This window comes from Rhinatrema bivittatum, chromosome 3, assembly GCF_901001135.1.
Source record: "Rhinatrema bivittatum chromosome 3, aRhiBiv1.1, whole genome shotgun sequence".
NCBI classification, from domain to species: domain Eukaryota; kingdom Metazoa; phylum Chordata; class Amphibia; order Gymnophiona; family Rhinatrematidae; genus Rhinatrema; species Rhinatrema bivittatum.
The window spans coordinates 252,116,068-252,138,761 of NC_042617.1; the positions used below are offsets into that span (position 1 = coordinate 252,116,068).

A 22,694-nucleotide genomic window follows, 5' to 3' on the forward strand; every position below is an offset into this window, starting at 1 on the left:
ATTACCCCTTACTGTATAAGGGGTAAAAATAGCGCGTCGAAAACGCGCAGCCAAACGGGGGCTAAAGGTGCGCTCAGCTGAGCGCACCATACTGAATCGGTCCGTTGGTTAGTAGACTGCAGGAAGCCTGTAATGGTTGTTTGACAAGCCACAGAAATGCTTGAGGAGAAAGGGGAGGGGGTACTCCCTGAAACTTGCCCTTTTGCTTTATAACCATTAAGAGAGGAAACACCAGCCCGAAAAAAACAAACAAAACAATTCATCAGAACCAGCTTTCAGCGGGCTTCAGGATGTAGCCATCTTGAATCCATCTGGACATTTGTATTTATTGGTAGGAAATAGCAAATTCAGTTGAGTAATTGGAATGAGCACTGTAAGGAAGTGAAGTACAAGTTTGCAGCTTGTTCCCAGTTACACAGTAAGAATGGCAGAGAGCTTTGTCATCAGGTGTGGAAGTGTCTCAAGCAGGTCTGCTTTTGAGGATGATCACAATGAATATTCATGATTATATTCATATGTTTATCCCAAGAACCTGCTTAATTCGCATATTTTGGTTATCCTAAAAAAAAATCCCAATAACTTCTGGTTATGCTCAGCATCTAATCAGACGCAGGGAATTGAGGATCCTGCAGTGCTCCTTGCAATCTAAGAGGGACTTTATCAAAGTGCTATATGGAATTTTCGCATGCGTTAAGGCGTTTTTGCATGCATTAAGCACCTTTAACGCATGCTAAAACACCTTTAACACATGCGAAAGCACCATAACACATGGTGCGATGCAAATGAGAAAAATAGGCGGGATTTGTGGCTGGGCTCACAGTTTTGCAGAGCCATATTGCACGACTTTAACGTGAATTTTAACTACACCTTTTTCATTTGCATAAAGCCGTGCGATAGGGCTTTATCGTGCGTTGCAATGTTTTCTCCAGCCTAGCTGTCGAGGCCTTTCTACAACCACAGGGAGGAGAAGTCCATTAATTGCTGTTAATCAAGTTTACTAGGGAATAGCCACTGCTATTAATTGCATCAGTAGCATGGATCTTCTTAGTGTTTGGGTAATTGCCAGGTTCTTGTGGCCTGGTTTGGCCTCTGTTGGAAACAGGATGCTGGGCTTGATGGACCCTTGGTCTGGACCCATCATGGCAATTTCTTATGTTCTTATGTTGTTATATATAAATCTCTGGTATACCCTCTTTATGCACCACCAAATTCTATTTTGGGCACTCTATCATATGCCTTTTTCAAAATCAACAAGCACCTTATTTTCTTTAGTTCAGCTGCAGAACCTCAATGTGAAAATCTTTTTTATGGTCAACCTTCTTTGACAATCTGAACTGTTTGTCACTGATCTTTACCAGGTTCCTTATCCTTTTCTCTATAATCTTCTCCCACTGTTTCATCACGTGGCACATCAGCATCATCCTCCTGTAATTATTGCACTTTTCTTTTTCTTTGAAGATTGGGACTAGCATGTTCTCCCGCCCTTCATTTGGTATTTTTTCTTTCTTTCCAAATTGCTCTGCACAGTCTTGTTTGTACTTCCAGTTCCATTTCTTTCATCTTTCGAATGCTTTGATTGGTGATTCATCTGGGTGTGCAGTTTTTCCTATTCTTCATTGCCTCTGTCAGTTCTTCCTTGCTTATTCCCTTGGCAGCCATGTAGTTTTCTGGGGGTCCTTTTGGTAATTTTTCTCTTGGGATTTCCTTGTTCAATAGCTTCTCAAAAATATTCTCACCACTTTTTCACTTTGTTTTCATCCCAGATTACTTGGTCTTTATTGTCCTTGATAAGTTTCACATTGTCAAAATGTCTCTTCTTCCTTTCCCTGGCTCTTGCTATTCTGTACACCATCTTTTCTTCAGAAGAATTTTGTACATCGCTTTGGCTTTTTTCCTTGCCATCACATATTCCTTTTTTCCTGCCTCTTCGCTATCACATAGTCATCTAGCTCTCTCTGGTTTCCCGTAGCCTGAAGAAAGGCGACTCCTGAAGGAAGTAGGTCCCAAAGGTGAAGGAAGAATCTCAGAAGTGCAACAACTCCTTGAAGAAGTAAGTCTGGTGGGAAAAAAATCAGGCTCTTAACATAATATGTATTTTAGTTTGTTTAATAAGCCAGTGTTTCTAAAGCTGGACCTGGAGTACCTTCCCCCTTCCTCCACCCCCAGCCAGAAGTCTGGTTTTCAGAATATCTGCAACAAGCAAACATGCGACAGATTTGCATGCACTGTCTCCTTTGTATGCAAATCTATTTCATGCATATTCATTGTGGATAACCTGAAAGACAGACTTGCTATGGAGTACTCTGGGACTAGCTTGAAAAACCCTATATTAGAGTGATTTAAGATAAGTTTTTGGTGAACAGAGATTCTGTGTTATAGCAGAATTGAACTTTGGTTTCAATGGTGTTTGATGCTTGGTGATCCAAGATCGAAAGAGTCTGAAGGATATTTGTGTATTGCAGGGAGCTGATCCCAACTGCTCCAACAATGAAAACCGGCCTGCATTAACTATAGCAGTCCTAAACAAACACCATGAAGTGATTCCAGTTCTTGTGCAGAAAGGAGCCGATATTGACCAGCAGTCAGGACCGTAAGTGATCAAAACAAACTCGCAATAAAAACAGATATAGAGAAAAATATCTCTGAATATGGTAAAAGAAAAAAACAGATGCACATGGGAATGAAAAATGGGAGGACAGGTTGTAGAGATGAAAAACAGATTGCCAAATTAGCAAGAAACAGGTACAGATGTAAGAAGTAAGAATGGCCCAGTGACTCAGCATCAGTCCCAGGTTTGATTCCTGACTTCTGCTCTTTGGCCTGACTGCAGCAGGGGGATGCTGTGGACATAATGTGCACATCCCTGTGGGAAGGAGTCCAAGTCATTGTGCAACAGCAACACCTACTGGCTGGCTCAAGGTCCACGTTACTTTCTGAAAGGAACTGTGGTATGCCTCTCAGCCAGAAGACTGGATAGCTAGGCTAGATGGGAGGGGCTTAAAAATGAGAGAAATTCCCTTGAAACCATGAATAGGAGGTTCATTTGATATTAGAACAAAAAAATTGCTGCTTCCTGAAAGTTTCCACTGATAAGATTGATTATTTTAAGAACTCGGTCCACACAGAAATATTTGGTTGGACAAAGTACTTTATATAGACTTTAGCTCTGCATGCAAGGATATAATAGAGATATTCATATACCTTAAAGATATAAATTAGGTATTGGAAGCAATTTTTCAGAAGAAAGAATGCTTTACAACAAGAGGTCATAGTATGAGATTTCATGGAGGTAGACTTATGTTTCAAAGAAAGGATGGTAGTAACATAGTAATGATGGCAAAAAAGGCCAAATGATCCATCTAGTCTGCCCAGCAATTTACTTATGGTAGTAACTGCTGCTTCGTGCAGGTTACCCCATGCAGAAATGTTATGCATGGAATGGCCTTCCAGCAGGGCTGGCACTACTGATTATACAAACCATGCATCAGCACAAAGCAGCAGCTTCTGGGGACAGCAAAAGTTAGCTACAGTCAGGGCAAAACAGGTCTTTTTAGAGCCACATAAACTCAAAGAACTGTCACTGCTTTAAATCACTTTGTTTTTACATCTATCATGATTACAGTTATACAGCCATGCCAAGTACTGTCTTTCACTGAAAAACTGAACCCAGAGTGAAATGTATTGTATATCCAAACAAACAGAATTTCACTCAGAACGCTGAAAATGTTTATAAAGTAAGGAATGTATTAAGCAAAAAGACTTCAGGTATAGTATTGAATGAGAATCATAATGTTGTCAAAGGACTGCATCAATTTCTTTCATTGACCAATATCCCAAATGACTTAGCATTATAATCATCAGTCATTCAACTGTATGGATGGCCCATGCTCAAGCAGCGTTTTTGGTACATTTTGATATATGCAAATAAAATATCATTAATGCTTATCTGAAAAGGTAGCTAGAGTCTACTTGATAATTATTAGCTCCATAAATGTCCTTCATATTGAGGAGAGGAATTATAAAAATTCAGCATGAAAACTTGCTAGATGTTGGAACAAAACATTATTCAACGTCACCGAATTTCGAGAATCATATCCCCTCTCTGCATCAGGAAATTAAATGTGTTCCAGAAGTCTCCTTCATGGTGGATTCTGTTTCAATTCTACCTCATCTCAAGACAAAAAGTGCATGTTAAAGACAATGGGGTGGATTTTAAAAGGCCTGCGCGCCTATTTTGCATAGGCCGCCGGCGCGCGTTAAAGCCCCAGGACGCGCGTTAGTCCCGGGGCTTTGGAAAAGGGGGCGGGGAGGGGGCGTGTCGGGGCGTTCCCAAAACGACGCAGCGTTTCGGGGGCGGGCCCGGGGGCACTGGCACCGGCCCGGGGGCGTGGTCGAGGCCTCCGGACCAGCTTCCAGGACCGGAACCGGAGCGGGGCTGCCGGCCGGCGCATGCAAAGGTAAGGGGGGGGGTTTTAGATAGGGCCGGGGGGTGGGTTAGGTAGGGGAAGGGAGGGGAAGGTGGGGGGAGGGCGAATGGAAAGTTCCCTCCGAGGCCGCTCCGAAATCAGAGCGGCCTCGGAGGGAAACAGGCAGCGCGCGCTGGGTTCGGCACGCGCAGGTTGCACAAATGTGCACCCCCTTGCACGCGCCGACCCCGGATTTTATAAGATACGCGCGGCTACGCGCGTATCTTATAAAATCCAGCGTACTTTGTTCGCACCTGGTGCGCGAACAAAAGTACGCAATCGCGGTATTTTTTAAGATCTACCCCAATATTTTTAAAAAAGGGGCAAGAGCCATCTAAACCTCATCTCTTTTTTTGGAACATAAACTGACGCAAATTAAGAACAGAACTTGAGGAAACTACAGCAATAGTAATAAACCTACACTGAAATAGCAAAAGAAGCATTGAACATCATGAAAAAGGCATTTGGACTCACTGATAGCATGTTCTCAAAAAATCTTGAGTGGTGAGTAGAATGCTCTGACAGTTCACTGCTGGTAGCTAACAGTCAGCTGAGAAAACCAGAAGGCTGGTCCGGCAGCCCATTTATAAACTGCTCCAACCCCGGGAAAATCATGTGTATATAAAAATGAATAGAGGAAATGTGACCGAACATATAGTTCTAAAATTTAAGGAGAATACCAATTGATACGGTCATTTAGAACCTGAGATGTAACTGACTTGAGAAAAAATATCCAAAATTGTTCTCACTTACTTAAGCAGAAATCTAGTCTCCCCCCATGCTTTGATACTTGCATCTGTTCTAGTAATTGTCCATCTCAAATCTGAAAACAGTTAATTTAAATGACATGCAATGTTGGACAATTGGGGCATGGACATCTCTGTTGAGATGACTCCAATGTTCAAGCAAATATGTCTTAATCTTTCTGGAAGTGTGCCCCACAAAAATGTATGGACAAGTACACTGAATAAGATAAATGACTGCACAAGAGTTACAGTCAGTGCAGTCACAGTGCCGAATGACTTCCCAAATTCGGATGTCGTCATGATTGGCCTTGTATAGTTGTTGCACACATATCTCGTAGACCACAGCTGTAATGTCCTTGACTGAAATCTTCCAATGCTGGTGGACTAGGAAGTGCAGTGTGAACAACCCGATCCCTGATGTTAGGCCCCCATGTTAATGACAAAAAGGGGTACATTCTTGAAAACCAGATAGGGCTTAGAACATGCCAGTAGCGTTAGATTAAAGTGATAATCTCACATGTCATGTTGGAATAACGTAGAACACATACAATGTTATCTATTGGTGATTTGGCTTTGTACTGAAGGAGCTAATCCCTATCGGAGAATCTTGCTCTAGAAATGCAATATAGATGGGTTTCCTAGGATAACCTCGTTTGTCTAAACCTACAAATTAAATCCACTGATTGACGATTGACGTCATCTATATCTGTACATATCCGACACAGGTCTAAAGAACTGACTGACCTGCAACCCCTATTTAAAGGACTTAAGATGATAGCTCTGAAATCTCAAATTGTTTCTTTCATTTGGTTTACGGACAGAGCAGTAGTAATTCTAATGTCCTGATGGAAAATGAGAATGTCCAAAAAAAGGCAACTGCTTCAAATCAAAGGAAATAGTAAAATATATGTTACTATCACAAGTGTTTAGCCATTGATCAAACTGGTGCAGGTGAGCCTCTGTGCTAGTCCAAAAGAAAAAGATATCAATATATAGACTCCAAGAGATGAGGTTTTCAAAAAAATATGGCATGATATATATACTGCTTCTCAAAATGTGATACATACAAATTTGCTATATCTGGGGCCACCGGGGATCCCATAGCAATAGTGTGCTTTTGATGATAATAATGAGGTTCAAATAAAATAATTATGGCAAAGTACCAAATCTACAATTTCCATCAAAAATCTTCCAGGTACCTGCTGTGGCTGAGGAAAGTTGTTCAAAGTTTCCTGCACTACTTCCAAAGCTGCAGCATGGGGGATGTTCATGTAAAGTGATTCCATGTCCAGACCCACTAAATAGGCACCCCTCGGTAACGCATTAACTTCGGATAATTTCCTGAGCATATGGGCCGTGTTAGTTTCCGCTGTAATCAGGCAGCTCATGCCACAGCGCAGGAGCTGCTGTAGGAAACATCCTGTTCCTTATTGTTGAGTGTTTAGTCAGTCTGAGGATAGCATCACCAATAGCTTTTGAGATGTGGAACATAAGAAACATATCAGACAGCATCTCTGGATGGAAGAGACAAGGCATCATGGGGTCAAATTGTTGAGTGCTTTGAAGATCAAAGTCGATTTGAAACTGCACTCAGAAGGTGATAGGAAGTCAGTGTAGCTTAAATAAAAGTGGTGATATATGGTCACACTGTTCAGCACTAGTTACTAAGCGAGTTGCTGAATTTTGGATAAGTTGTAAAGACCTCAGTGAGCAGGCTGATAATCCTGCAAACAAGATGTTACAATAATCTGATAGTGATATTTTTCTGGCTCAATAAAAACATATGTGTTTTCTCATCCAGACAGCTAACTTTTCTTCCCAATCAGTCCTCAAGACAAAGATCCTTTAAGTTTGAAATGATTTATTGTACAAGTAGATTCTACTTACAATTGTTGTATCTCAAATGTGTAGCCCCAGGCAAAGATCTTTGTAGCTGGAGATAAGAAGGAGAGGGGAGAACAGAGTTTCAGGGTTGCAGAGTGAGAGGGTTCTGAGGCTGATTTAATCTTTAGAATAAAGCGATAAGAAGAATGTTAAAAAGCCAATCGTTTCACAGGGCTTTACAAAGTGCTGCTGGCTTTGAAGCCCGCATGGGCAAGACAGACTCTCCTAGAGAGCTGTTACAGAAAACACCTCCACAAGCTGGGGACAGGGGGCAAGGTCCAATGGCAGCGAGCCTAGGACCCATGTGACACAGGGGGAGCATGAAGGGCAGTCCCTTGAGCCAATAGGGCACTTAGGAAGACTCAAGTTAGATTGAGGGGCATTCGAGCTCTTCCGATAGTGAGAGAAAGTAAAGGAGGGAGGGAGCTTCTCTTAAGGGCAAAGTTTCTCTTAAAGACAGGGCTCACAGACTTATCATGGGTTACAAAAAGTATTTCAATATTAAGAGTCCTCAGAAGGAAGGACTGCACTGGACACAGTTTAAACTGCAAAGTATATACAGATACAAACATGTACCCACTGCTGGGGACAGAACAGATATAATTTATGCCTGCGTTAAGGTTGCGAAACTTAGCATTACTAAGAAAAGGCTTCACTTAGTGTAGCATTCACATTTTGTATATGAAATTAGAGAATTAATTGAGGCTGTAGTGTGAGAGAGCAGTCCACAAGGACTCCCAAGTTCCCGGCCTGTCTAGAGATGGAGATGGGCAGGCCTTCAAACAAGAAGGAAATCGGCAAATCAGACCTCTCAATCCATGCCATAACTAAAGCTTTTTTTCTAACTTATAACGCCAGCTTGTTTCAGTGATAGCCAGTTTTTCACCTTAGTCAAGCAAAGGGTCAGCTTATTGAAAGCTGTTGAAGAGATGTGGTAATGGGAACAAGACATTGTGTGTTATCGGCATACATTTTAAAAGGTGACACCAAGATTTCTGAACACAGTGCAAAACAGAGACAGATGTTGAAAAGTATGGCAGACAGTGGAGAACCTTGAGGGACCTCAGAAGTAAGAGCATGTGCACTAGAGACTGCATTGTCTATCAATTCATAAAAAGACTGGACAGGAAAGAAAAAGAGGAAAACCAGGCAAGTACAAAAGAAGAAATTTCCAGTGCTTCAAGATGACCCAGCAAAACAGCGTGATCTAAAGTATCGAAGACAGACGAAATATCTAAAAGAACCAAGAAAAACCTGGTGCCAGAGTCAAATCCTCTGTGAATTGCATCAAAAGAATACAACAGCAATGTTTCTGTATTGAGCTGTGGTCTGAAGCCAAATTGGCCTTCATCTAGCAGATTATCATTAATATATTCCTGTAGCTGGTTAAGCACAACTTTTTTCCATTAACTTTGCTAAGAGTGGAAGATTAGACAGTAACTCATAAGTTCTGTAGAATTTAAATTAGCATTCTTTAAAATAGGCCGAACTGAGGCAGCCTTCAAAACCACTGGAACAAGGCCTCACTAAGGGATGCATTAACAAGACTGGCAATAAAAGTATTCACTTCAGGACATAAGACTTTAATTAAGGAAGTAGAGCACGTGTCAGAGACAAAATACGTGTCCTTCATGGTGGCTAAGATAGAACTTATTTCAGAAGCTGAAGTTAGGGAGAAGTTCTCCTAGACTCTGTTAGCCATGGCAGGGGCTTCTCCTAGATCAGAGGTCTCAAAAGCCCAGAGGCCAGTAAGGCGTCAACTAATTTAGAGTGCTTACTAAGGAAGGAGGAGGCAATCTCCTCACATGACTCTTAGGTAGGTGCCAGATAACTCAGTGCTGAAGCACTAGATAGAGAATACATGATTCTGAAAAGCTCACGGGGCTATGATGCTGCTCCATAAATTTGAGTGGAGAAGCAATGTAGCGCTAAGAGTTCGAGGATCCTTATAGAGGTCGTGAAAATCAAGACTCAATCAGTGAAGGTGTTAATAAGCATTCCCTGTACGTACCAGGATCAGTCCAGGACACCTGGGTTGTGACTCCGCACCAGTAGATGGAGACAAAGCAAGATCTGTCGGACTTGGCTACATATAGCCACGTGCCTCACACAGCCCCTCAGTCTTACTCTGTCTCCAGTAGATGGTGCAGGTGCAGTCACAGCCTCTGAGTGCCCTGAGGACTGATAGTTTAGTCAGGGTTGGTTATTGGTTTTTGGTTTAATATAAAAAAAAAAAAAATCTACCTTATAAATGGGCCATGACCGACGGCCCGCAAATGCGCAGTAGAGCGCAGCTCTACTGCGCATGTGCGGGCAAGGACGTCGGTCTTAGCCAGCGTCAAAAAAAAAACAAAACATGGCGGCGGCGGTGTCGGGGGGGCAGCGGCAGCGGTGGCGGCGGCGGCGGTGTCGGGGGGCAGCGGTGGCGGCGTCCGGTGGCGGCGGTGTCGGGGGGCAGTGGCGGCGGCGGCGGTGTCGGGGGGCGGTGGCGTCCGGTGGCAGCGGTGGCGAATGACGATGAGGAGCGGCGGCAGCGGCGGCCAGTAGCGAGGGAGGGAGGAGAGAGAGGGAGGGAGGGACGAACTGAGGGAGGGAGGGACTGAGTGGGGGGAGGGAGGGACTGAGTGAGTGAGAGGGAGGGAGGGAGGGACTGAGTGAGAGGGGAGGGAGGGACTGAGTGGGAGGGGCTGAGTGAGATGGAGGGAGGGACTGAGGGGGAGGGACTGAGTGGGAGGGAGGTGGGTGGGGAAGAGTGAGAATGAGGGAGAGGTGAGAGACAGGGATGTGAGTAAGTGGAAGGGTTAGAAGTTGTTGGAGCAGAGAAAAGGGAGTGGAGGAGGGCTGAGGGAGATGGGATTGAGACAGGGTGGGGAGTGACTGAGGGAAGGGGAGAGAGGTGGGAGTGACTGAGGGAAGGGGAGGGAGGTGAGAGTGAGGGGAAGGAGGCAGTGGGAGACAGAGAGTGAGTAAGACTGAGGGTGGGAAGGGGGTGAGTGACTGAGGGGGAAGGGGGAATGAGGGAGAAAAAGTGTAGGAGGGTGCTGTTTTCGAAAATGGACCGAAAACAAAAATGTAATGTAGCCCGTTGTGACGGGCTTAACGGCTTGTAATAATAATAAATAATAAGTTAAGGTAAGGTAGGCAGAAGAAGCTGTCCGTCCTGCCTCCCAGGGGAGTTGGAAGGTTCTGAGGGGACTATCCCCCCCCTGGTTGAGGCCGCTGCTGAGGGTCGAGGACCCGCCTACCACAGGCAGCAGCGTGGGGGTGACACCGGGGAGCCCGGTTCACTCACCCCCTACAGGAGCAGGAGCCCCCAGGACCGTGGACAGCGGCAGGTTTGGAAATACAAAAAAAAAAAAAAAGTAAAACTTTTCAATTCAGTGTTTGGTTTTGTGCTGGCTCTCCGTTTCTTCGCCGGGGGGGGGCGCTCCGCTTGGCGAGGGGAGGGGAGTCGTCTGGGCTTTAGTTTAATTAATAATTTTAATTGTTTTTGGGCCAACCGTTTTGGCCGCGACCGCGAGGGATGCCGAGGGGAACAGTTTGCCGCGCTTGTGGCTCGGCGCGCGCGCGGCTTTCCCAAGAGGGGCGATTTGCTCCGCCTGCGTCCCGGGCGGGGAGGGACTGTCCGGGGCAGGCAGGGGGGGCCGATCCTGGTCGGCACGATCGACCACCGCGCGATCCTGCGGCTCCTGTCATGTCAGCTGACCCCTTCCCGGCCTCAGCACGGGAGGTGGCGGCCCATTTTGGGGTCAGCCCGCGAAATCGTGAGGGAGGCTGCCAGGGATGGCGGCATGCCTCCCGCGCTGTCGCCGCAACAAAGGCCTTCGGGGGGGGGGGGGTCGCCCCGGGGGGGCTGAGTCCCCGGTGGAGGCTAGCGAAGGCGTTGCCTCCTCGGATTCTGGGTTTGTCTTTTTCATCTGATTTTGCGCTTTTACTGCGCAAGGTTTTGAAGTACAAGGGCCGCAGGCACAAAGGAAGGCATGGCCACACTAAAAGTGAGGGTTCCCGGAAGAGGAAATCCCGGGACGGACAAGATTTCTCCCCGGCTCCAGCAACAGGGAAGCGGCCACCAAGGGGCGTCCCGCAGGATTCGGAGTCTGATTCCACCTCGCAGGATGAGGTGGATCCGCCCGGCGAGCCTCTGGGGGGGGGCCGATGGGGCGTCAGGGGACAGTGCCACCCAGACCGGTCCGGGCAAACCATTGCAAGCCGGTGATGGGGATGACCCTAAGGTGGTTCGGCTTTTCCGTAGAGATGAACTGTCCCCGCTTATCCCGGCTATCCTCCATGAGCTGGGGGTAGAAGCCCCAACGACAGTTTCGCGCCCTGGAGCAAACATGGACCCAGTCCTACTGGGTCTCACTGGTCCAGCGGTGGCTTTCCCATTCCATTTCTTGGCGTCGGACATCTTGTTTCGGGAATGGGATCCTCCTGAGCTGGGGCTGAAGGTGACCAAGGCCATGGATAAGCTCTACCCCACCGCCGGAGGACGCACTGGAACTTCTACGGCTGCCGAAGGTGGATTCGGCGGTAACGAAGTGGTCAACCATCCCGGTCACAGGGGCCACGGCCCTTAGAGACATACAAGACAGGAAGCTGGAAGTGCAGCTAAAGAAGATCTTTGAAGTTTATCAGCGTTGGGGGTCCGGGCTGCCATCTGTAACAACTATGCCATGCGGGCTAGTTTACGCTGGGCCCAAGTTCTCCAGGCGAATGCAGGTCTTTCTGCTGAAGAGGCCGCGCAGAGCGGATCGACTGGAGGCGGCCATTGCTTATAGTGCAGATGCTCTCTACGATCTACTGCGTACCTCGGCTAGATCCATGGTCCTCTGCCGTCTTGGCGCGCCGCCTGCTCTGGTTTCGCAATTGGGCGGTGGATGGATCCTCCAAGGCTCACCTTGGAGCGCTGCCCTTCAAGGGAAAGTTGTTGTTCGGTAAGGAGTTAGATGATTTGATGCTTTCCCTTGGAGAGAACAGGGCTTTTAAGCTGCCGGAAGACAGGTCCAGAACTCGGTCCTCCTTTTCGGGTAGGTCCCGTTTCCGAGGTAACAAGAGATCTCGTCCCCAGAGGTCTTCTGGCCCTTTTTACCGCTCGTCTTCTTCCCGGGCCTCCTCGTGGTCGCAGTCCTTTCGGGGGAAGCGTTACAGTAGGCCGGGGGGAACCCCGTCTGGCACGGGGCCCAAGGCTTCCCAATGAGATACGGCTGGCCCATTCCTTACGTCAACCATAGGCCTTCGTTCCAAACATAGGGGCGAGGTTGACCTTGTTTTTCGAGGAATGGGCCAAAATAACGTCCAACCAGTGGGTCCTCAACGTCATAAGGCACGGTTACGCGTTAGATTTTGCACGGACTCCAGCAGACAAATTCCTGGTGTTGCCCTGCAAGTGCCCAAGGAAGACGGCAGCGGTGCAAAGCACTCTCCGGCGCCTGGAAACCTTAGGAGCAATCTCCCCCGTACCTCCCAGTCAGCAAGGCGAAGGTCGTTATTCCATTTACTTCATCGTGCCAAAGAAGGACAGCACGTCCCGGCCAATTTTGGATCTCAAAGGGGTAAACAAATGCCTGCGCGTTCCACACTTCAAGATGGAAACGATTCGGTCAGTGATTGCCTCGGTACGTCCAGGCGAATTCCTGGCCTCCTTGGATCTCACAGAAGCGTACCTTCATGTAGGCATCCAGCCGTTCTTCCAGCGGTTCCTCAGGTTTTGCGTCTTGGGCAGGCACTATTAATTCCGAGCTCTTCCCTTCGGACTCGCCACAGCTCCTCGCACATTTACGAAGGTGATGGTAGTGGTGGCGGCCCAGCTTCAGCGAGAGGGTTTCCTGGTACACCCCTACTTGGACGATTGGTTGATCCGGGCCAAGTCTGAGGGTCGGTTGCCGTCCAGGCGGTGGCCAGAGTCCTCCAGCTGTTGCAGACCTTGGGGTGGGTCGTCAATCTCAGCAAGAGTCATCTCGTCCCTACCCAGTCCTTGGAGTACCTGGGAGCCCTATTCGACACAAAAACAGCTGGCCAAGGTATTTCTGTTCCACGGATCGTGCACGCAAGCTTCAGTCTCAAGTGCATCGGTTTGTTGGGTCTTCGGCTGCCGCTGGTTTGCGATTATCTGACGGTTCTAGGGTCTATGGCGTCCACGCTGGCGTTGGTTCCTTGGGATTTTGCTCATCTATGACCGTTACAATCTGCGTTGCTTTCCCGATGGAAGCCAGTGTCAGAAGAGTTTTACCTACCGCTTCCGCTCACGGCCCAGGCGAGGGCCAGTCTTCACTGGTGGCTCGAATCGGACCATCTGACTTGTGGAGTGTCCCTGCTAGTTCCAGACTGAGACAGTGGTGACGACAGATGCCAGCCTCTCCGGATGGGGAGCGGTCTGCCTAGACAAGTCAGTGCAGGGCCAGTGGTCCTCCGGCCAGTCGCAGTGGTCCATCAACCGTCTAGAAACCAGAGCGGTACGCCTGGCTCTGCAGGCCTTTCTCCCATTGGTCCGGGGGAAGGCGGTACGCGTGTTGTCGGACAATTGCAACAACTGTATCGTACATCAATCACCAAGGGGGGACAAGGAGTTCACTAGTGGCGGAGGAGGCGCAACTTCTGATGGGCTGGGCAGAGCGCCATCTCAGCACCATTGCAGCGTCTCACATTGCCGGGGTCGACAATGTTCAAGCGGACTTCCTCAGCCGTCATCACCTAGACCCCGGGGAATGGGAGTTGGCGGACGATGCGTTTCGCCTCATTTGCGAAAGGTGGGGACTGCCCCACATGGACCTGATGGCCACGTGGCACAACACGAAGGCTCCTCGGTTTTACAGTCGACGTCGAGAGCAAGGGGCCGAGGGCGTCGGTTCTGCCTTGGCCGACGAACGTGTTACTGTACGTGTTCCCTCCGTGGCCGATGATAGGCAAGATCCTACAGCACATAGAGTTGCACCCATCCAGCGTGATCATGGTAGCACCGGAGAGGCCACGGCGCCCGTGGTTTGCGGATCTCGTTCAGCTGTCGGTGGATGCTTCCCCTTCGCCTCCAGGGGTTTGCGGGGCTTTCTCCGTCAGGTCCACGTTTGTTTGGAGGATGCGGATCACTTTTGTCTCGCAGCATGGCTTTTGAGAGGCAGCGCCTGAAGAGAAAAAGGCTATTCGGATGCGGTGGTGACCACGTTGTTAAGGTCCAGGAAGCAGTCTACGTCTTTGGCTTATGTCCGCATCCACGTTCACGAGTGGGGATTACTCGGATCCGAAATGGAAGGAATTACGGAAGCTAGATGTGAGGAGAGTCCTCCTCCATTACCTGGAAGTCACTAACCCTTTCCGGTTGTCGGATCATCTTTTTGTTCTGTTCTCCGGTCCGAAGAAGGGGGACCCAGGCCTCCAGGGCAACAATCGCCCGGTGGCTTAAGGAGGCCATCGGCTCAGCGTACGTGGTACGGGGGAAGCCTATTCCGATCGGTCTCAGGGCTCACTCGACGCGTTCGCATGCTGCTTCTTGGGCGGAATCTTCTCAGGTGTCCTCCTCAGGAAATTTGCAGAGTGGCGACTTGGAAGTCTCTGCATACTTTTGTTAGACATTACCGGTTGGATGTTCGGGGTGGCCGATTCAGGGGGTTTTGGAGAGAGGGTTCTCCGAGCGGGACTCTCTGCTTCCCACCCTCGGTAATTTGGCTCTGGTACATCCCAGGTGTCCTGGACTGATCCTGGTACGTACAGGGAAAGGAAAATTAGTTTCTTACCTGATAATTTTCGTTCCTGTAGTACCAAGGATCAGTCCAGGATCCTGCCCATAATTGCTGCTCTGAAGTAACGGAGAGTCCGCTCGCAGTTTGGCTATCTTTTCTGATTCTTGGTTTCGCTCCCTTGGTTTGGGGGTCCTGTTCCAGTTGGGGGGTTTTTGAATGGCTCCCCGTTGATGTTAGTTATTTAGCTAGTTTGTTCAGGGTTTTTCTACTTTGACATTACATAAGACTGAGGGGCTGTGTGAGGCACGTGGCTATATGTAGCCAAGTCCGACAGATCTTGCTCTGTCTCCATCTACTGGTGCGGAGTCACAACCCAGGTGTCCTGGACTGATCCTTGGTACTACAGGAACGAAAATTATCAGGTAAGAAACTAATTTTCCTTTTCAACATTTTTATTCAAAGACGCAGTAAGATCTTGAGATAATTGAAACTGAATAGACTTATGAAAAAGAATAGCTACTCCCGTTTTTTTTACCTAAACCTTTGATAGAAGCAGGAACCCACTCGATCTTTTTGAAGTTTTTTATGCTCAGTCTCTGATAGATGGGTTTCTTGCAAACAAGCAATCTTCGCTTTATGCCTCTTAAGAAGCTGCAAGATTTTGGTTCTCTTGATGGGAGAGCCTAGTCCATTAACATTTCCTAGCGTGTAGCAGATGGACTCAAAACAAGTGGGTATAGTGTGCTCGTGCTAGCAGTTGGAGACAGATCTGACGTCAGCACGGGTACATATACCCCCACAGGAAGTGTAGCAATTCAGTAATTTCCATCTCCAAAGCAGTTTGGAGCTACCTCACGCTTCGCTGAGCGTGTTTCCAAATTCTAACGACTAAATTTCTCAGAATCACTCCAAGGCTATCCATCTTCGCACGGTTCCTTCCTTCTTACCCAAAGTAGTCTCACACTTTCACCTCAACCAAACCATATCCTTGCCAACCATGGAAGGTTTGAAGAAGTCGGAAGAAGGTCGAATACTGCGCCATCTCGACATCGGCAGGTTGCTGTCCAGATACCTGGAAATGTCAGAAGCAGTACGAAAGACGGACCACCTGTTTGTCCTACACAGCGGGAAAGAAGCAAGGGAAGCGGCCTCACGGGCGACCATCGCCCGCTGGATCAAAGAAGTATTAAGGCAGCCTACGTAGAAGCAGGGAGGAAACCACCGCCTCTACGGGTCAAGGCTCACTCTACCAGAGCGCAAGCAGCCTCTTGGGCAGAAACTAGGATGCTGTCGCCTGCAGAGATATGTAAAGCGGCGACGTGGTCCTCCCTCCCATACCTCCCAGATTCTACCGTCTGGACGTCCAGGCCAGGGAGGATTACAGCATTCGCGAGGGTGATCCTAAACGGTCCTCGGGCAGCCTCCCGCCCAGTCCGGGAGTAGCTTTTGTACATCCCACTTGTTTTGAGTCCATCTGCTACATGCTAGGAAATGTAGAGATACCTGATAATCTCGTTTTCCTTAGTGTATGCAGATGGACTCAGCATCCCGCCCGGCTGCCAGCATACATGGGGATTCACCAACTCACGGTAAGCCATGTTTTTCTTATAATAGGCCATCCACCCTGCTGGGTGTCGAAGCCTTCCGGTTGAGAACACTGGCGGTCTCCAGCTACTATTCAATCGGTCAGGGTAATTCCTGTTCATTCAATCGATCGGTCAGCTACAGCTTTGCAAGGAACATTACTGAATTGCTCCATTCCTTGTGGGGTATATGTACCCGTGCTGACGTCAGATCCGTCTCCAACTGCTAGCACGAGCACATTATACCCACTTGTTTTGAGTCCATCTGCATACACTAAGGAAAACGAGATTATCAGGTAAGTAATCTCTACATTAAAGGAGACTATACGTATTTGGTCACTCATGAAACCTGTGAGGTGTGTTGGATAGGCATGGACAAGTGATGTAGTAGTAGTGTTCCTGAGCCCCCCAGCTTAGACTCAGGATAAGATCAGTGTGATACTTTGATAAACATAGTTTCTGACACCCTTGGAAGCATAACAACTGCAATTTATGTCTGTCCCTTGATAAAATCTTACAGAAATTCAAAATCCCCCCTCCCCCACCTCCCCTATTGACAACATCCCGCTTGTTATCGCCGAAATACACAGCAAGTGGAGTCAAATTTGTGGGATGTGCGGGCACCATCTCACCCTGATGAAAGATATTTAAGCCTATGAAAAAGGATCCTCTTCCTCCCCCCCCTTGCAGTGTTATAGAACCTTCCACTGAGGATATGCTTACTTAACAATCACTGCCTGGAAAGAAATAAGCCCCAGCAAATAGAAATAAAAAAGAAAGGGGAAAAGGGAGACCAAAAGTCAGTACTGCCGAGTCCCTGCTGGAACTTATTAGGAATGTGAGTTCCAAGAGTCGTCTCCGGCACAACTCTGCTCTCGCGCCTCCCAGTTAATTAAAGAAAATCCTTTGTTTCCCAAGGAAGGTTTTTGAGGCGCACCTTATGCTGAAGAGATGGATCTTAAATGGATTGATTCTGACCTGCCTTTCCAATGTTCCTGGCTGTGTCGGACTTCGTGGAGTGTGGTCTTAGAAAAGTATCGGCTTCTGATAGTGGTGTTGTTGAGATCTCGAACTGGGAGAAAGTTCACGCGGCTCAGAAACATTACGATTGTTATGACGCCATAGTCCTTGTACGTCGACCGGTTTCAAATGGTGTAAAACTTTTTGCAGCATCTTGTTAACGTCATGTCGCACATACTAGCAGTTTCTCGTGGGATCTCAACGTTAAAGTTTTGCATGGTGAAAATCAAATAACTTTATTGCACATGGAATTACTGACCATAGGCCATTCAGCGAGGGTCTTTAAGTAGAAAAAAATATATTAAATATATTAAAATATATAATAATATATTATATTTTTTATATATATAATATATATAATATATGTCTTAGCCTGGGCCAGGTCATCAAAAGATGGGTTTAATTAGAGTGCCAGATCCTCAACTTAGCTGGAAACTGTGAAGCAAATAAAGCTTCGAGGTGAGAGCTGAGCAGACCGCAGTGAATATTTTGCGGCTCTGCACAACATGTGCTGAATAATCTTGGAATAATCGGACAGTTGCTTCTTGGTATTTCAGGTCTCGATGTGATCTATATGCCCTCATTAGATCCTGTTTATGAGACCAATTAAAGATTTTAGCAATTACAATTCAAGGTCTGGTGTCTTTGCTCCTTTTGGTTCCCAAGAGACGGGCTCTTTCAATCTGTAGAGAGGATGAGAGAGATGGTACTTCAAGTGCCTCTGGGATCCATTTTTCTAGGAAGTCAGCAAGTTTATTGTCCTGGATCGACTTGGAAGGCCTGTGAACCTCATGTTATTGCGGTGGGATCTATTTTCTAGTTCTGCAGTTTTTCAGCCTGCGCTTTAACCTGCTTTCCTAAAGTAGAAATTTGCCTTTTTGTGGAGTTAGCATCATCTTCCAGAGTACTGATCCTACCTTCTTCTGCTAGTGAGTTCTGGAGCGCTGCTAATTGTGATGAGAGGTTAGTAAATTTACCATCTAAAACAGCGACCACTTTCTCTGTAAGGGCCTCCAGAGAGATCTGGGAAGCAGAGACCTTTTGTGGATTTCATCCTTCTGCAGGCATCTTTTCCTGTGTAAGCCTCAGATTTTCCTTCTCCTTTTTTCCACTTTTTAAGACCATGGATCCTGGAGATTTGTACTTGTATTTGTCAATTGACATAAGATCGTAAAATAGGTTGAATGTTGAATCTGTTGGTGCAAGGATGGCTTTGCAACTTTTGGATGAAAAGGGAAACTCGTCTGCCCTAATTGAACACATCACATGACCCCCATTTCTTACTTTTATAGGCATCTTTCTGATTTAAAGCCATCCCTGGATTTTGGGTCCCTACTATCTAGCTGGAAAGAGCAGCTCCTTTTGGACCTGAACGCTTCCCAATGTGCATTATGTTTTAAATGCATATCATCTTTTACTAGCAGTCAGGATCTCAGGGAGACCCAGTATAAATTCTGATGCGGTACTATTATTCGCAGATGCAGGCTTTTCATATGAAGCTTGCCACTTTCCCAACCTCTGAGAAATGCAATCAGATGCCTGGCACTCTGGGACATTCGTTTGGGGGGGTGTTCAAGGACTGTATCGTTTTGGAAGTGATACTTCAATATATATATATCAGGTTGTTGGTGTTCAGTTACTTTTCCATACTCTTATTCTTCTTTTTGACCAGTTGCGAAGTATAGCACTGGGACGGAGGTTTAAACAGCTTTGGATTGGGAAGTTCTTGTTGCCTGCGAAGAAATCTATTCTTTACTATTGGGTGGGCAAGGCTCCACCAAAGTTTACATATTGGTGGAATCAAATACATCTTTTGTGTGTTAACGAAAAGTATGCGGAACAGTTAGATGCAACTCGTAAATCTAAACCTGTTTTACTTGTCTGGGATGCCTATATTCAGTCATTGCCGCACCGAGCACATAGCTTTATTTTAAATGATTACTAGATTGTCTCATTCTTATTGGGTTGTTGGAGGTCTGCTGGGACATGCTAGGATAACTGGGATGGGGATAGTGGGTGGGGAATACTGGTGGGGGAAATTTTCAGGGTTTATGTATACCTGTGGGGGAAGCTTTGAAGAATCAACCAGTGTACCCCATGACTTGTTTCTATTTATTGTTCTTTACTGCACATTGTATCTGTTGAATGAAGCTCAAACATGATAGGTCTACCCAAAATGAATGTGGTAGACAGAAGCAAAGCAAAGCAAATTTTAACTTTAAAGATCCAGCACTAACTGCCATTTGGATGTGCAGGGAGTTTAGCATAACTCTAATGAAGTAAAGATACTCAATTCCAAACAAACAACTTTGCTTTTAATTTGGTAGACTGAATACAATGTTCCTTTTGTTTCTATTTTTATTGATAGGCACAATAATACAGCTCTTCATGAGGCAGCCATGCTGGGAATAGAGGGCAAGAGGTGCACTGAAGTCTTATTGGGGTAAGAACATCTGTGATCATCTTAAACTTCATCTGTAAAGTATGAAGCACTCTGCATTGTTACAGTGGGGTGGTATATACATTTGTTATTTTTATTGATAAAGATATAATACAAGATTTAAACCAAGAACGTATACCAAGTAACAAGATAAGCAATCAAGAATACAGTCTGTATTCCATCACATTTTATTTTACTCAAATATTGCATTAGCAGTACACAAACACAAGACAAAGCCTCCAGTCGCTCTATTCATGCAATTCTGGGAGCTCACTATTCTATACATAATAATATTATATGCAATACATATTTACCACAATCTGCAAAAAAATATTAGCTTGATTTACAAAGGAGCAATTAAGGTTGAGAACATGATTTAACTCCAAAAGCAAGGATGAAAATGCCAAAACATCAGGTGCTTGATCTCACAGATTTCTGTCAAGTGTATCTGCTGGGAAGGCCAATATATATTTATGAAGTTGTTTTTGTTTTATATTTTTCAGTAAATTGCACAAGTTTCAGCAAGTTGCACAAAGCACTTTTGAAAAATAAAAAATGGACTGTGGGTATACAGCCTTCCCTGATGTACAGAACGCCCTAATACCTTGTGTATTCTGTAATGAAATTATTTAAATTTGGGCTGATGAAAAACTGTATGCTCATTCCCTTTAAAAAGTAATGATTGAAGGAAGCATACTGTAGATGGGACAATATCAAGCACAAGGCTTGCAAAAGCTTAGTAACAGTTTTATTAATGGTAGGGATGTGAAGGATAGAGATTTTAGGTTTGTGCTTATTTAATGAGGTCTAAAAGCTGTTGTGAGAAGGCAGATAGTGTTTGCATTACATGTGTTTCATGCCAGCTGCTTCAGTTTTCCATCATTCCTTGTGAAAAGAAACTGCACTTCTGCACCATTTTGAAAGATGGCATCAACCGGGATTATGGTTTCTGTTTGGGGGTTGAGATTTAGGGGGGATTTGGATGCCTGGGAAGGCAGTGGCCATACAAGGGGTGTGGGGGGGTGATGGTCTTTAGTTGAATATTGATGATTAAAGTTCTGGCTAACTTTGGCCAGATAACTTTTAAACCTAACTAGCTGTATTTGAGTATAGCCAGTTAGTAAACATTATCTGGACATGCATAGCCATATAACTTTAAGTTTGACTGACTATATTCAAAATAATACGCCCTTTTAAGTGGCCATACATATTTTTTTTTAATTTTCAAATGGGCCTGCAGCCAGATTCCCCAGCCAAAATGTTAAAAATTTGCCCTATTGGGCTAAGCTCCATCTACTCCCCCCAAGTATAATTTAAAAGCGAAAGCCTGAAGTGTTAGTGCCAGCCTCTCCCCCTCCCTGTTGGGCAAAATATTAAATCTTCCTCTCCATTCCTTTCCTTTTCATCCCAAACCTAACTTAGTACATTAGAAAAGGCTGATCTGGCCCCGGGATCATGGAACACTTGTGCCACAATCCCACCAGCTGCCATCCTTGCTCTCACAGGAACAGGTTTCTTCTTCATCCCCCTCCAATACCTGTGTAAGATTTTAAAAAATCAAAAGCAATCTATGAATTCAGTCATTGTTCCTGATCTTCCCTCTTCTTAAGGAAAGGGGGGATGTAATAAGTTCTAGCCATAGGCATAAGGGACTGTTCTGGTATTTTCAAAATCTCACATATATGCCTTCTGAAGAATTCTAATGAAAGAACTGTAATCAACTTAGGAAAATCTATGAACCTCAATGTATGGCATCTAATTGCATTTTCTAATCTCTCAATTCTATTGTGCAATAGAACATTATTTTTTATCAAGTCCTCAACCATTTATTTCCTAGTGTGTAGACAGGACCAGTGGGTTTATGCTCCCCTGCCAGCAGATGGAGACATAGCAAGCTGATGTCACAGTATACATAATTCTGCAGTTACCCCAGCCCGCCAGTATTCTCCGTCTCCAGCAAATGGTGGATGTGTATCTCCCTATGGGTATTGCTTTGAGCTTTTTGAAAGGAGAAATTTTGAAATTCTAAATTGAGGAAAAGAAAGCCTCGCTCTCTTGCGGTGACACCTAAAATTCCCTCCCCCAGTTTAGAATTCCTGCGGTGATTTCTGTGGTCCTTCAGAGGTATGTCTTGGTCTGGTAGCTGGGTTTCCCGGTGTGGACTTAGCTGCTAGTTCAAGCTGAAAGGCAGTGTGTGCAGGAAGCCGAGTGCAGCAGTGACAGCAGATGCCCTCTCTCCATCACCAGAGACAGTCTCTGTACTCAGTCGGTAAGCGCTGAGTTCAAGAAAGATTTAAAAAAAAAGGAGAAAGTTTTACCCGAATCAGAGACAGAGGGGGTTTCAGGACTTCTTCTGGTCTCTGTTCTCGGCACGCCATGCCGACGTTCGTTCCCGCTTCCGTTGGGTTTGGGGAATTGGGCAGCCTGGAGGGTTGAGCGGCCTCCGCCGGGCTAGGCCCCATACTTGGACTTTTTTCTTGCACGCCGCGTGGTGGGCCAAGGTGTCCATTTTCATGCGTGTTCTGCTGCCCTCCATAGGCTGCCAGTGTGCACTTTGTATGCTCAGTTTTTGGGCACGCTTTTTATGCGCACAGATTTTTTTTTTATGTGCTTAACTCGGCGCACAGGTTGAACATGTGCCTTTCCACACTTTCTTCTAGGCACTTTTTTTTTCTGGCGCATTTCATTTTAGAGTGTGAGCCGTTCCAACACATATTTACCGCAGCGATGGCGCCAGTAAGCAAGAAGCCTAAGCATCTTCCTATTTGTGGTGCCTGTCATATTAGGGCTTCTCAGCCTGACCTGGCTTCTAACCTGTGTCAGCGCTGCTCAGATGCTCAGGGAGAGTTGTCTTCCTCAGATTTTGCCAAGCCTGGCTCTTC

General features: G+C 46.2%; 1 protein-coding gene across 2 annotated transcripts in view; it reads left to right on the forward strand.

Moving 5' to 3' along the window:
* The window catches only part of DZANK1 (double zinc ribbon and ankyrin repeat domains 1), a 304,940-nt gene that overhangs the window by 268,641 nt on the left and 13,605 nt on the right, over nucleotides 1–22,694 (forward strand). For both annotated transcript variants that reach the window (XM_029594465.1, XM_029594464.1), the window contains 3 exons: nucleotides 1,970–2,050; nucleotides 2,463–2,590; nucleotides 19,741–19,815. In XM_029594465.1, the coding sequence (XP_029450325.1) occupies nucleotides 1,970–2,050; nucleotides 2,463–2,590; nucleotides 19,741–19,815 (284 nt within the window). The remainder of the gene's footprint in view (nucleotides 1–1,969; nucleotides 2,051–2,462; nucleotides 2,591–19,740; nucleotides 19,816–22,694) is intronic.